General features: G+C 42.1%; 1 protein-coding gene across 2 annotated transcripts in view; it reads left to right on the top strand.

Annotated features, from left to right (window-relative positions):
* The window catches only part of VEGFB (vascular endothelial growth factor B), a 156,938-nt gene that overhangs the window by 99,874 nt on the left and 42,197 nt on the right, over positions 1–14,867 (top strand). For both annotated transcript variants that reach the window (XR_004540350.1, XM_033955046.1), the window contains exon 2: positions 10,254–10,296. Coding sequence is in view for 1 of the 2 variants with exons in the window: in XM_033955046.1 (XP_033810937.1) it covers positions 10,254–10,296 (43 nt within the window). In the remaining variant the exon portion in view is untranslated. The remainder of the gene's footprint in view (positions 1–10,253; positions 10,297–14,867) is intronic.

Below are 14,867 nucleotides of genomic sequence, written 5' to 3'. Positions count from 1 at the left end.
TGCCTACTACTTATGGGGAATTTAGGAAACACCTAAAAACATCTGTTCCGGATTTAGAGGTAATTGACCTGTACAATCTTATTCCACAATAACTGATCTCTAGAGCTGTTAATCACTAGCTTTTAACTTTGTTAATTCTACTCATTTTGTAGCATCTTTTAATCATTGTAAACCGCATAGAACTTCACGGTCCTGCGGTATATAAACTGTTATTATTATTATTATAACTTTGGTGAAGACTTGATGAAACCATATCTTGTCAGGAGTCAGGACTCCAGATGAGTTAAGTCTCTATTCCCCAAATTAGCTGAGACTAGGAATGCTACAAAAGTAGCAAAACCCTGGAGGTGGGGGTTCATGGTCATTGCTTAAAAGTCACTTTTTGTGGTTAGATTACTGAATACCCAACCTGCTGTGAGGGCTAAGAATATAAGAATTGCCGCTGCTGGGTAAGACCAGTGGTCCATCGTGCCTAGCAGTCCACTCATGTGGCGGCCTCTAGGTCAAAGACCAGCACCCTAACTGAGACTAGCCCTACTGGCATACGTTCCAGTTCAGCAGGAACTTGTTCAACTTTGTCTTGAATCTCTGGAGGGTGTTTTCCCCTATGACAGACTCTGGAAGAGCGTTCCAGTTTTCTATCACTCTCTGAGTGAAGAAGAACTTCCTTACGTTTGTACGAAATCTGTCCCCTTTCAATTTTGGAGTGTGCTCTCTCGTTCTCCCTACCTTGGAGAGGGTGAACAACCTGCCCTTATCTACTAAGTCTATTCCCTTCAGTACCTTGAATGTTTCGATCATGTCCCCTCTCAATCTCCTCTGTTCAAGGGAGAAGAGGCCCAGTTTCTGTAATCTTTCGCTGTTCGGCAGCTCCTCCAACCCCTTTACCACGCTCTATCTGGACCCTTTCAAGTAGTACCGTGTCCTTCTTCATGTACGGTGACCAGTGCTGTACGCAGTACTCCAGGTGAGGGTGCACCATGGCCCGGTACAGCGGCTGCTGTAGAAGTCTTTAGGTTGATTACAGCACAATCCATTCTAGCAACCTCTCCAAGTTTTGCTTTTATCCAAAAGCATCCTGGAACAAAAACCTTTTTGTTTCAGGATACTTTTGAATAAAAACTGCCCTTCAAAGGACAAAACAATCCTCTCCTGATTTTACCCTTCCTATCGTCCTTCTCTTTTATGGGGGGGTTTTGTTTGTTTGGAGGGTTTTTTTTTGCAAATATTGTACTTCTTACCATCTCCTTATATATGGTGTATGTCTGTAAGTTAAATAATTTGTTATACTAACATTCCCTAGTATTTGTCCATCTTTGTTAATTTTATAATTTGGTTTTATTGTATCTATGTTTTGTATTGTAAACTGCCTAGAAGCCTGATTAGGCGTATAAGAAATTTTTAATAAACTTGAAACTACATGCCAAACTCTGATTGTCAGCACAGGAATACCATAGCATATTTATTTATTTATAAAAAAATTTATATATCGCATACAACTATGCGGGTTCCTTATCACAATAACAAAAAACTAATAACCTCCAGTGTAAACGCTGCAGCAAATGCTCAAACTTTAACCACTTTATATCTTATGCACTCAGTTCGTACCAATGAGTATACACTTGCTGGGGAAGTTACCTCAGAAGCTGCAGGGCAATCACTGCTCTGGAACTATGAAGGGGAGCTTAAATAACTCATTAGCTTCCTTCCAACATTCTATCATAGGCAACCCCGTTAAATTGGCTTAAATGGTAGTGTAATCTTATATAATCTTATATCTTATATAATATAATAAAACCCTAAGTGCGCATGCGCACTCCTACCTGCGTGATCCGTGATCCGTAGGTCCGTGGCAGATAGGAGTACGCATGCACGCTTAGGGTTCTATTAGCTTCGGACAACGGCCCCACACTCGCAGGTCTGGCTGGCTCTTTTACACTCCCTGGCCAAAGTTATTTTTAAGTTCAAAGTCGTGACAGTGGCTCCTCTCACGAGCCGCACCTGCATCGGAGAAAACTTCTGATGTAGGCGGGGATCGTGAGAGATGTTGTGGCAGCCTTAAACTTAAAAATAACTCTGGCAAATAACTAAGGGAGCCATTTTAGCTGTGTGCTGCTGGAAAGGGAAAGGAAGGGACAGGGGAGGGGAAATGCTACTGCTGCACAGGGACGTGGTGGGGGAGGGAAATGCTGCTGCACAGGGAAATGGAGGGGGAGGGAATGCTGCTGCTGCACAGGTAAGCGGGAGGGAGGGAAATGCTGCTGCTGCACAAGGAAGTAGGGTGGGGGAGGAAAATGCTGCTGCACAGGGAAATGGAGGCGGAGGGAATGCTGCTGCTGCAGCGCACAGGGAAGAGGGAGGGAGGGAAATGCTGCTGCTGCAAAGGGAAGTGGAGTGGGAGAGGGAAATGCTGCTGCGGCTTCTGCACAGGGAAGTAGAGGGGGGAGGGAAATGCTGAACAAGGAAGTAGGGTGTGGGGAGGGAAATGCTGCTGCACAAGGAAATGGAGGGGGAGGGAATGTTGCTGCTGTGGCTGCTGGACAGGGAAGTGAGGGGAGGGAAATGCTGCTGCTTCATAGGGGCAGGGAGAGAGACAGATAAAAAAAACAGACAGCGGGAGGGAGGGAGAAAGATATATAGACAGTGGGAGGGAGACAGAAAGAAAGGAAGAAAGACACAGGGGCAGGGAGAGAGACAGACAAACAGACAGCGGGAGGGAGAGAGACAGAAAGAAAGACAGACATATTCTAGCACCCGTTAATGTAATGGGCTTAAAGACTAGTTAATAAATAATTCTGTAAGACTCTTAGCGTCAGTACGCTGCAGAGTCCTGAAGAAATGATTTTTTAAATCATGAAACGTTGGCCTTCTGAGAGGTAGTTTTTATGGTCCTGCATAAGACAGTCAAATCTGTATGCTACTAAGCAATGATAAGTGGTGCTTGCACTTTTTCAAATTATTTATTAATTACATTACCATTTAAGCCACTTCAATGGGGTTGCCTATGATAGAATGTTGGAGGAAGCTAATGAGTTATTTAAGCTTCCCTTTATAACTCCAGAGCAGTGATTGTCCTGCAGCTTCTGAGGCAACTTCCCCAGCAAGTGTATACGCATTGATATGAACTGAGTGCATAAGATATAAAGTGGTTGAAGTTTGAGCATTTGCTGCAGCGTTTACACTGGGAGGTTATTAGTTTTTTGTTATTGTATTTTTTTCTCTAGTTCCTCCTTATTCCTTGTTTCCATATCACATACATAAAATCTTGTTTCCCTCCGTTTATTACATATAACATAGACATGTCAAGACAACATCGTTAATCATCCCTGTTATAATAGGGATAGAGCACAAATTCCATCAATTCAGAAGTACAAACAAGCTTTGAATCATACATTGATGTCAGAAAAATTCTAGAAGGCGATTATCAACTGAAATACATCTTAGCATAAGAAGGCATTGGCAAATAATTGAGTTTTCAGCATTTTCTTAAAATTCATCCTCCCCATACCAAACCACAGGATACCAGGCAAGGCATTCCATAGTTGTACACCAATCATAGCACGCATAGTCAACATTCTACTCTCCAAACTTAATTTCATCCCATTTACATCTCTAAGCTCTCTTCTCGGTTTATAGATCTGGAAGAATTCTTGTAAGATCTTTGGGGAAGCATGATACAATGTCTGATGTTATGCTTTGTTGCATATGTAACCTGTATAGTTTCTTCAACACATGAGTTATATGGGTACTCCTAGGAACCCCTATGATTAACCTTGCAGCGGAGTTGATAAGCATTTGCAAGGCCCTCAACTTCCCTTTCACAACTCCTAAGTACTGTATAGTGAATTACAATAATCCACCCTACTCAGAATCAACGTCTGAACCACAGTACGGAAACTGTATGTTGGTAATATTGGCTTCAATCTATAAAGCATTTGAAGTTGCATTGTATCCCACCCTGATTATTTTTAATATTTGGTTTTCCATTGTCAAACAGTTATCTAAGCACACTCCCAGGACAGCCATCTCCTTTTTTACCTGCAGTTTCCCCCCATAACAACCACATTTTTCAACTCAAAATTGTGTCTTTGACCTTTCACCACCATTACCTCCATTTTGTTAACATTTAATTTCAAATCATATTCACTCATCCAACTTCTGATCATTTCCATATACTTTTGCAAGCAAAGATCTATATTAGGGATGTCTTTTATTAGGAAGAAGAACAGAATATCATCGGCATATATTCTATATTGCACACCCACCTCTTTAAATTTCTTCCCCAATGAGGCCATACAGATGTTAAACAGCATTGCCGATAAGGCTGACCCTTGTGGGACTCCTTTTTTTAACTTCCACTATTCTTGACACCACACCCTTACGTCTTACCCAGGTTACCACAGGAATACCACATTGTACTTTGCTATACCCAGAGGATTATCACAGGAATGCCATACTATAATCTGACAAAACTAAAGTCTTACCAGAGGAGCACAAGAATACTGCACAATAATGTGCAAACTCCAGAGCATCATCACAAGAATACCACAATACAGTGTGCTAAATCCAGAGTGTTCCACAGAAATAGCACATTATAGTGCAACCCAAGAGCCTTACCACAGAAATATTGCACTATCTCCCCTTTTACTAAGTTATGGTAGAGGTTTCTACCCACCTCAGGGGAATAAAGGAGATGATCTCCCCTAATCCCTCCAGTGGAGAGCTGCTTAATGGGAGCGCTTTTCTGAAACCTGGATGTCCAGAGAAGCAGGTCTAAATCTAAATGCCCGCCTTTTTGGACACAAACATTTATTCTCCTTCTGAAAATAAAAACATTTATTTTTGGGTCCATCCTAGACCTGCCCAAAACGCACCCAGCCCATTTGCCCACGTCATATGGATGTTCTTCAGTTTTGGATGTCCTTAGCGCAGCTTTATAAAATCTATTAATGATAGACATCTAAGCTTCAGTCTAAAATAAACATTTCTTTGATTAAAATTCTAGAAGTGGCATGTTATACTGCAAATTTCCAGTGGTAATGCTTGGTCGGGCATAATATAGGCCCACTTTTACTATGCCGCAGCATAGTTTTCTACTACGGCCCGGGGCGCTAAATGCGCCAACGCTCATAGTATTCTAAGAGCGTTGGAGCATTTAGCGCTCCTGGCTGTGGTAGAGGTTTCTATTTCCAGTGGCATAGACTCCTACTCTTCTCCTGCAGCAGATTCAGGAATGATGGTTGGCCATATTAAGAACAGTGTGTGGTTATGCATGCTGTACCTTAGAGGGAACATTGACAGGGACAGTTGGCCATTTTGTCAGGTGGGAGCAGAGGTAAGCAGCAAGAATCTTAAAATCTACATGATCTGAGTTACATACAAATCTGACATAAGAACAGCTTTATGTTCCAATCTGTTTTTATTGTGAAGATAGCCAAAAAATACAGTTAACACTGTTCATAACAAGGAATATTCAACAATTCACAACTTTTCAAATGGTATCCCACCCAAACCCAACCCAATCAACCAAAGCTAACCCCCCTCCCCCCCCAAAAGAGCAACAAAGGTGACCAAAAGATTTCCAGCACTCCAGAGGCCCCTACTCTGGTGCCCCCGGGCTGCCACAACAGACTTTGTTCAAAAACAAAAAAAGAAAAAAGAAAGGAGAGAGAGAGAGAGAGAGAAATAAAAGAGATTGCAGAGCTCCACGCCCAGCATAATAATAATAATAATTTATTTTTGTATACCGCCATACCCAGGGAGTTCTAGGCGGTTCACAACAGTTAGATGAATTACATACAGTGCGGATGAAATTGAAGAACATAACAAAGCAATCATAGAGTCAAACTAGTTTACGTTTACAATTTAGGTGAGGGAAGGACTATATATATATACAGAGCCTATACAGTGCATACGGTGAGAGAAGGGAACAAAGCATAAAAGTTGAATTCAGGGAGCAACAATCTTAGAAGAGTGGGGAGGGAAGAGGTGGGAAACGTTAAGGAGGAGGTGGGAGCGTTAAGGATTTAGTCTGTTGAAAAGAAGAGTATTGATCTGTTTTCTAAAGTGGAGATATGAAACGTTAAGGAGGAGGTGGGGAGCGTTAAGGATTTGGTCTGTTGAAAAGTAGAGTTTTGATCTGTTTTCTAAATTGGAGATATGAAGAGGCGTTGAGTATAATTTGGGCGAGCCATGAGTTCAGTTTGGCCGCTTGAAAAGAGAAGGTTTGTTCAAAGAATCTTTTAAGATGACACGATTTCAATGAGGGAAAAGCGAACAGAGTTATTCTGCGGGAGCTCTTATTATTGTAGTTCAGGTTGAAGTGGGGGTAAAGATAATCCAGTGACATACCAAATACAGTTTTGTAGCAGATGCATGAGAACTTAAATAGAACTCTGCATTCGAACGGCAGCCAGTGCAACTTGTGGTAGAAAGGGGATATGTGTTCCCATTTCTTCAAGCCAAAGATGAAGCGGACAGCGGTATTTTGGACCAATCTCAGCTTCCTGGTGGTTTTCTTGAAGGCGCCTAGGTATATGATGTTACAGTAATCCAGGACACTCAGAATAGAAGATTGGACCAGCAGACGAAAGGAGGCATCAAAGTATTCGGAGTTTCCAAAGCACCAAGAGAGTATTCTAAATGAGGCTATGGTTTCAAGGAGATAAGGAAGCCAAGTAAGCACCCCAAACAAGCAAAAAAGATTACATCTTTGCGGGCGGCCCACTGCCTCATGGGCTTCCCACGAGGCCAAATTATGCACCAGAGATCGCCAACCCCAAAAGGACTGAGGTTTGGTGACTGTCCAGGATTGTAGGATACATTTGCGAGCAAGAAGACATACAACACCATAAGGGATGCCCCTTAGGGAGGCCTCGAAAAGCTCCTGGCATGTCCAAGACCAATTACTCTACTGTACCTGAAAAGGCACACTGGAATAGACGTTGTACATGTTGCATGATCGACTTCCAAAAGGAACGAAAAGTCCAACAATCCCAAAAAGAGTGAGCAAAGGTATTAGGTTCCCTGCCACACTTCAAACAGATGAGAGGGAACACCCCCAATTTTATGCAACTGCACCTGGGTATAATAGGCCCAATAAAGCACTTGAGCATAACACTCCCGAAATACCACTCTCGTTATCAACCTAGACATAAGAACAGCATTAAAAACGTAACTCTTTCTTAACCTGGGGACTGCCTGTATTATACAACAGGCTCGATGTCAGCAGATCCTTTTCTAAGATACTAGCACAGTGTCTCGCAAACTTTGTCAAGCTGTGGCACACTAAACATAGTGGCCGCAGCTCGATGCATCCAGAAGGGCACGGATGTTGACTTGATGATGTCATGTGCATGTGTGACATCATCACGTCAATGTTCACACATGAATGAAGGCTCTACAGATGAGCCCTGAGCCACCAGAGTGTGTGTGTGTGTGCCGGAAAGGAAGACGCACAGAGAGAAGGAGAAGCGCTGGTGCCAGCTGATTGCCTATAGGATGTACCTCTCCTTCTCCCTGGTGTCTCGAGGCACACCTGAAATCTCGGGAGGCACACAATTTACAATACACTGTATTAGCAGAACTTTAGATGTCCCAACTTGTACATCTAAATTCAAACTTGGTATACATATCACTTACTATCTGGGAACAAACACTGTAGGGTGGGAAGGGGGTTACATGTAAAGAATCATCAAAAAAGACAGATATTGCTTTGACCAATTGTGTGAAGCTTGAGGAATGATATCATACTATGCTGTGCTGTCATTGCTGTAACAATGCCTCCAAGGAAACATAATGTAATTGGCCAAGTGTTTATTAACATTTGATATACCGCTTAAGCATATCTAAGCGGTTTACAATAAAATACAGGTACTTAGAACTTCCCTATCTGTCCCGAAGGCTCACAATCTAGCTAAAGTACCTGGGTAAACAATTATTAAAATAGAAAAGATAACAAAATTCCAAGAATTGTGAGGGAAAGGTACAATTCAAATAATAAAAAAGGAAAAAGATAAAAGAAATAAAAAGTGCAATCAAAGCTACATCTAGAGCAGGGGTGTCCAACCTTTTGGCTTCCCTGGGCTGCATTGGCCGAAAAAAATGTTTCTGGGGCCACACAAATGTGCAAACGCTGCAGCAAGACAGAGGAGGGAGCCGGCAAGGCGGTAAACACCCAGGGACAGCAGAGGAAAACACTGCATCGCCCTCGACCGGGGCCACACAAAATACTTCACGGGGCCGCAGGTTGGACACCCCTGATCTAGAGCTTCAGAGACAGTCCAGCAGCATAAGGCCCAACTACAGGATATAAGAGAGAGCTGCTACATCTAGAGCTTCAGAGACAGTACAGCAGTGTGAGGCCAATTTTATTCCTTTTCCTATCTAATAGAAGATTAGAATAAATAAATAACTGGGATAAATACATACCAGGATAAATAAATACTCGGGCAATGCCAGGCAATCTGCTAGTCCTTTCTAAAATGCCATTTCACACTGACAAACCAGATACTAATCAGAAAGACAGGCCTTGGAAGGTTGACATGTGGTGGTCAGGAAATATCTAGCTTGCAGGAGTGTGACAGAGGAAAACTGTGGTGGAAATCTATCCTCTAAAACTAAGAAACAAAAAAGGAGAAACCCTGCTAATCAACAGCAGCAATAATACAACCAGTGACCAGTGGGCAACAACAAATTGTTCTTCAAGTGCCTTTATTAATACACTTAGGGGCTGATTCTATATATGGCGCCTATAAAAAAAAAAGGTGCTGGCTGCATGTCAGTCACACTTAGGCACTGCTTACAGAATCACAGCTAGTGGCACCTATGTAAAAACTTAGGCGCCTGAAATGTAGGCGAGGGTTTTAAAGGCCTTCACTTTAGGTGCCTAAGTTTATGGAGATCCAAGAAAAGGAGCAGAGTGTGACTGGTCTTCCATGATTTGAAATTATTATCCACTATATTGGTAGCAATTAAAATATGTGCAGTCTAAAAAAGTCACATAAATAAAGAAGGGTTTTGAAGACCAGGCACACTCTGCTCCTTTTCTTAGATCTTGCTGCTGCGTGTGCAGAGGGGACAGTCTCCTTTGAGGTTGTAAGTTTATGGAGAATCACGCTTAGCGGCACCCTAACTCATGGTCGGCCTATAGAAACGCCCACTTAGGCATTAGGCGCCATTAAGCATATTGCAATAGGCACCTATCTTATAGAATCAGATAGGCACCTATCGCCCAATTAATGTATTTTTTTGTAACCAGTAATTGAGACTAAGAGTATTTTGTCAATTAAGTTAGGCGCCTTTATAGAATCAGCCTCCTAGGAAACAAATAAAAAGGGGCCCAACACAGTCCATGTCGTCTGCATCAGGAGTCCAAACACAATCTCTCAAGGGACAAAGCAAAACACAGTCTCACTGAGCAAATTAAAAAGTTTTAAAAGTCACAATAATAGCAAGGCAGTCTGGCAGCACTTCTCCTTCAAATATAATTCAATTGGTTGTCCGCTGATCACTGGTCTTCCCTGCAGTTGTATTGTTGCTGTCTCTAAGATTAAGCAGCATCTCAACCCCTCAGTTGACTCTAGTGAAAACACCAAACATTCTTTCCAGGCAGGAGGACCAACCCTTGATTTCTTTATTTTTTTTTTATTGAAATTTTACAAATACAAAAGTATAAGAATAAAACCAAACAATAAGCTGCAGATACCAAAATATACATAATAATATGCAAAATATAGTATAGTTAATATACAAAGTAAAGTTAATCAGGATTTACATAAGTCCTTACATATTCATCAAGAGGGGTCCAGATTTTTGTGAATCTGGCTATGTTATTTTGTTTGAATGTTATTATTTCCTCATACTTTCTGATGGCACAAAGGTGATTCCACCATTCGTAAAAATTAAGCCTAGAATTGTCTTTCCAATTGGAAACAATATGGTGGATAGCTAAGGCAATCATGAAATCAAATATTTTTTTATATAACGGTGGTATTGATATATCTGATTGATTTATATGACATGGGCAACTCATTAAATATTCATGTTTAAAAATGAGCAGATTTTGGACCAAAATGTCTGACCAGTAAACTTGTAAGTTAGGGCATTCATGTAAGAGGTGTATTAGAGTCCCAGGTTGCTGTTGGCATGACCCTTGATTTCTGAAGCAGATTGTTCTCCAAAGGGAGAGCAGCTGTTCTGGTTAGTAATTATAAATGTAATGTGCATGACTCTTGTTTTCTTTTTCTTTTTAGCCATCACATTCCCAGGTTGAGGAGAACCACAGAGCCGGAGAAGGTAAGGAATGGGAAATATGGCAGAAGAGTGGCCTAATCTTGGCCCTTTAATAAGTCAGATGTGGAGGGCTAGATTTAAGATGTTGGCTGGTGTCCATAAGCAGGACTAGAGAACAGTGGGGAATGATTGCAGAATATAATCCTAAAGCAAGTGGAATCACCCTTCTGTTAGCCCAGGTATTTGGTACCTTCAAAATTTGACACCCAAGTCTCTCTTGCCCATGCTTAAATCCAGGCCTATAGATGAGGATTTATTTGGGGGGTGGGGTTAAAGGAACTTCTCAACCTTCTACAAAAATTCCATATTCCCCTTTGATCTCACCCGTTCATCTGTAATGGAAGAGGTAATAAGCTCCACTTCCTAAGTTTCCAAGTTTATTAAGTATTTGATTAATCACTTATTCCACATTCTAAGCGATGTACAAAATATTAAAATATTAAATTACAGTAGTTCAAGGGAAACAGCCAATATGAATATAACTCACAAGACAAAACATGACTCAAGAGGAAGGGAATGGGGAAAGAAATACAAGTTTAAAAGATATTAAAGGAAACATATAAGGGAAGAAAAACAATAGGGAGGGGGATAAGTTAATGACCCTAGCTTTATTCATCCCATCCCTCTGTCTGTACTAGAGGAATTACTGATCCAAGGAAAACTTGGAAGGAAGACTTCCATCTGAGGCTAGCATTTGCTATCTAGGAGTCAATGACATGTGGTCATCTCATGGATAAGCTACTGCAGGTCATGTTATTCTTGATAATTATTACCTTGCTCAGCTGCAGCTGAATAAGAATGTGTACATGGATTTTCTGCCTTGTCCACAGTATCATACCTACCTCTGTCTAATCAGAAGGGAGATTTGTTCTACTTTCTGAGTAAACCATCCCTCTACCACTGAACAATAATGCCACTAGGGTGCTTCACTGTGATATCATTCACTAGAGGCAGTGGTGCAGGCATAAGAATTCTGATGCCTTTCTGCCCTTAAAGACCCAACCTCTCCGGAATTGGAAGGCAATATTTTTATTGTTTTTAATCATATTGTTGTTTTTATTATTTTTAATTAATGATTGTTCCTCCCTTGGAGACTGATGGTCTAAAGCAGGTAATGAAATGGAAATTAAATAAATACCTTTTACCATGGGGGCATTGCCTATCAAAAGGGTTCACTATCTCTGGGTAATATACCTGTTTGGGGGGGATATTATTTTGTGGCGACATATGTTCGTTGAGAGAGGTTAGTTTCTATGAAGGGGCAGAGATACCTATGGGAGATTCTGACTGGTAAGGGGATACACATTATTGACTATGTAAGGGAAGGATGATTCTTATTTGGATGAGTAGGGTGCTGTTAATGATGTTTGAGGAGGGATTGGGGAGGCAGACACTCTCTTTTCACTGTGGATTGAGAGGAGAGGAAATCCACTTGCCAAACAGCCAAATAAGAAAGGGCTGTTTAACATGAGAAGTATAATTATTACAACTGATTAAACAGAAGAGGATACATAGTTTTTCACTGCAGACCATTTCTTAACAAACTTTAAACACAGGGCATTTTTGGCTGACATTTTTCATAGAAAATTATAAGAGCAGATGTTTTATTTTTGCTTTTACTAGTCCCACATTAATAGCAGGTGCAGACCTGCATAGTCTGCTGTTTCCTATAGGGCCAATAAAACATTATCTATAAATAATGTTTCCTTACTTATTCCCCAAGCACTCTGCTTCTAATCAGCTTGAAGACTGCTCTGCCTGAATGTTCTGAGCATCTGTGCTCCTACCCTTCTCTCCTCCACTGTCGAGTCCTACAAGGAGCATTCAACAATTTATTTACCTCAGTAGAAAAGAAAAAGGAGAGTTTTCAAAACTTTTTGTTTCATTTTTCAATATAGTCCCCTAATAGCTCCAAACACTTCATATACTTTTCCTGCAATGACTTTAACCCCTTTGAAAATAATTCTACTGTTTGATCTTCAAACCAAGACGTCACTGGTTCTTTGATATCTTTATCACTTGAAAACCTCTGTACATGGAAAGATTTCTTCAAAACTCTGACAGGAAATAATCCGAGGGAGCCGGGTCAGAAGTGTAGGATGGATGGTTCAGCTAATGAAACCCAAATTTTTGGAAGGCAGCCTGTAATTGTTGTGATATGTGCACCGGCACATTGTTGTGAAGAAGCAACACGCCTGCTGTGAGTTTTCCTCATCTGTTCTCCTTGATTGACTCCCACAAAGCGATCATTGTTTTCGTATAACTCTCCCCAGTTATGGTTGTTATGTGTGGCATGAACTCCAGAAGCAAAAATCCTTCATCATCCCAGAAGACAGTTGCCATGACTTTGCCTGCAGATTTTTCTGTCTTGATCTTTTTTGGGGTGGGGGATGACTTGTGCTTCCATTGCATTGACTCTATTTTGGACTCAAGATCTCTGTGATAGACCCAAGTCTCATCTCCAGCCACCAAGTCTCATCTCCAGCCACCAAACGAAGAAAAAAAAATTAACTTGGTTTTCACGGAGCTTCTCCAAGTTCTCCTGACAGCGCTGGAGCTTCGTAGCCTTCTGACATGGCGTCACCATTCTTGGAACTCATCTGGCACTAGCCTTGGACATGCCCAACTGTTCATGAATTATTTTCCAAACTGTATCTGCCGAGATGCCCATTTTTTCACCTATTTGGGAAACCTTAATTCATCTGTCTGACAAAATTAAATCCTCGACTTTCTTGCACATTTCTGTGTAAGTTGCTTCCACATGCCATCCAGAATGAGAACCTTCTTCAATGGACTTTCTACTTGTGTGTCCAATTCAGGGAAAATGTTTTGATTCAATTTGATTTACTTTTCCTGCCCATTCGGGTGTTTTTTTCAAATGTTCTGGCGAGTTTATTTTGTAGCCTCTTCACCCACCCAACCCCCACCTTGAGACATGTGGGGAGATAGGTTCAAAACAAACGCAAGGAAGTTTTTTTTCACCCAAAGGGTCGTGGACACTTGGAATGCGCTACCGGAGGAAGTGATCAGGCAGAGTACGGTACAGGGATTCAAACAGGGATTGGACGGATTCCTGAAGGATAAAGGGATCATGGGATACTGAGGGAGGAACTGGGATGTAACACAAGTATAGAAAGCTAACCAGGTAATGAGTATAGAAACCAAACCAGGTCATGCATGTGCAAGACCGGAGGGTTAGGACTTCGATAGGAAGACAGGACTTAAATGAGAAACCAAGGTGGCAAGGGAGCCCCCTCTGGTGATACAGACAGGTCGTGACCTGTTTGGGCCGCCGCGGGAACGGACTGCTGGGCGGGATGGACCTGTGGTCTGACCCAGCAGAGGCACTGCTTATGTTCTTATGTCACAACATGCACAGACTTGTTTCAACATGCTTGCTACATTCTTTCATACTCGGGTAGATAAATTATTGAACACCTCTCGTAGCAGGCAACTTCAAAGCACGTTAAGTACTGCGCTTCTGATTGGCTTAGACTCTGCTGATTGCCAATGTTAGTGTCCCACACAGATAATATATGGGTCCCATTCATTACTCAAATACTATGAAAAAAATCTGCTCTCTTCTGCTAATCAAGGGGAAAGCTGAATTACATAAGCTTACACAAAATATAAGTGGAAAAAAAGACCTCATTGAAGTCCATAAGGGCTAACCAAACTGCTAGTGCAGGTTCTTGAACAAGTACAAGCAAATACAGTGGTTATACTGCAGTCATAAGTCAGAAAAAACTCCAGGGGGCCTTAGGTGCCTGGGTCAATCAGGCTTTAAGCCCCTCCCCAGTGTATACCACAATGCACCGGGAAGGGGCATAACATAAGAACATAAGAATTGCCATCTCCGGATCAGATCCTAGGTCCATCAAGTCCGGTGATCCGCACATGCGGAGGCCCCACCAGGTGTACCCTGGCATAGTTTTAGTCCCCATATCACTGTATGCTTCTCAAGGGAGATGTGCATCTAATTTACCCTTACCCATATCACTCTATGCCACTCTTAAGGAGATGTGCATCTAGTTTATCCTTAAATCCTAGAACGGTGGATTCTGTAATTACTTCCTCTGGGAGAGCATTCCAGGTGTTCACCACTCACTGCGTGAAACATAACTTCCAGCCTGCCTCATTTCGACGGAGGTGGACCTACCGAACGGATGGTAGAAAGACCCGGTCGGCCGGCCATCTTAAAGGTTAGCAGAGGGTCCGGGGAGGGGACAGGGCAGGATTAATTTGTTGAGGGCCCCTAAGCATAGAAGTACCCTGCCCCACCCCACCCCACCCTGCACCCAGGCAGAAACAGGAAACTACGTCAGAGGGAAGCTTCGGGCAAGCAGCACCGCTTGCAAAATTACAGTTCCCGTAGCCTTTCATACCCACATTGCTTGCTTGTCTTACTTTCCGTCAATGGGGGGGCTGCATTGCTGATCGGGGGGCGCACATTGCCGATTGATGCTGGAGGGGCCCATCGCTGTTTGGAAAAAAACAATGTTGATGTTCTCCTTCATCGGCCCCCCTGACCATTTCGGGCCCTAAGCACATGCCTACTGGGCCTATTGGTTAAT

This window comes from Geotrypetes seraphini, chromosome 8 (assembly GCF_902459505.1).
Source record: "Geotrypetes seraphini chromosome 8, aGeoSer1.1, whole genome shotgun sequence".
NCBI lineage: Eukaryota > Metazoa > Chordata > Amphibia > Gymnophiona > Dermophiidae > Geotrypetes > Geotrypetes seraphini.
This window is presented reverse-complemented; position numbering and strand designations above follow the sequence as displayed.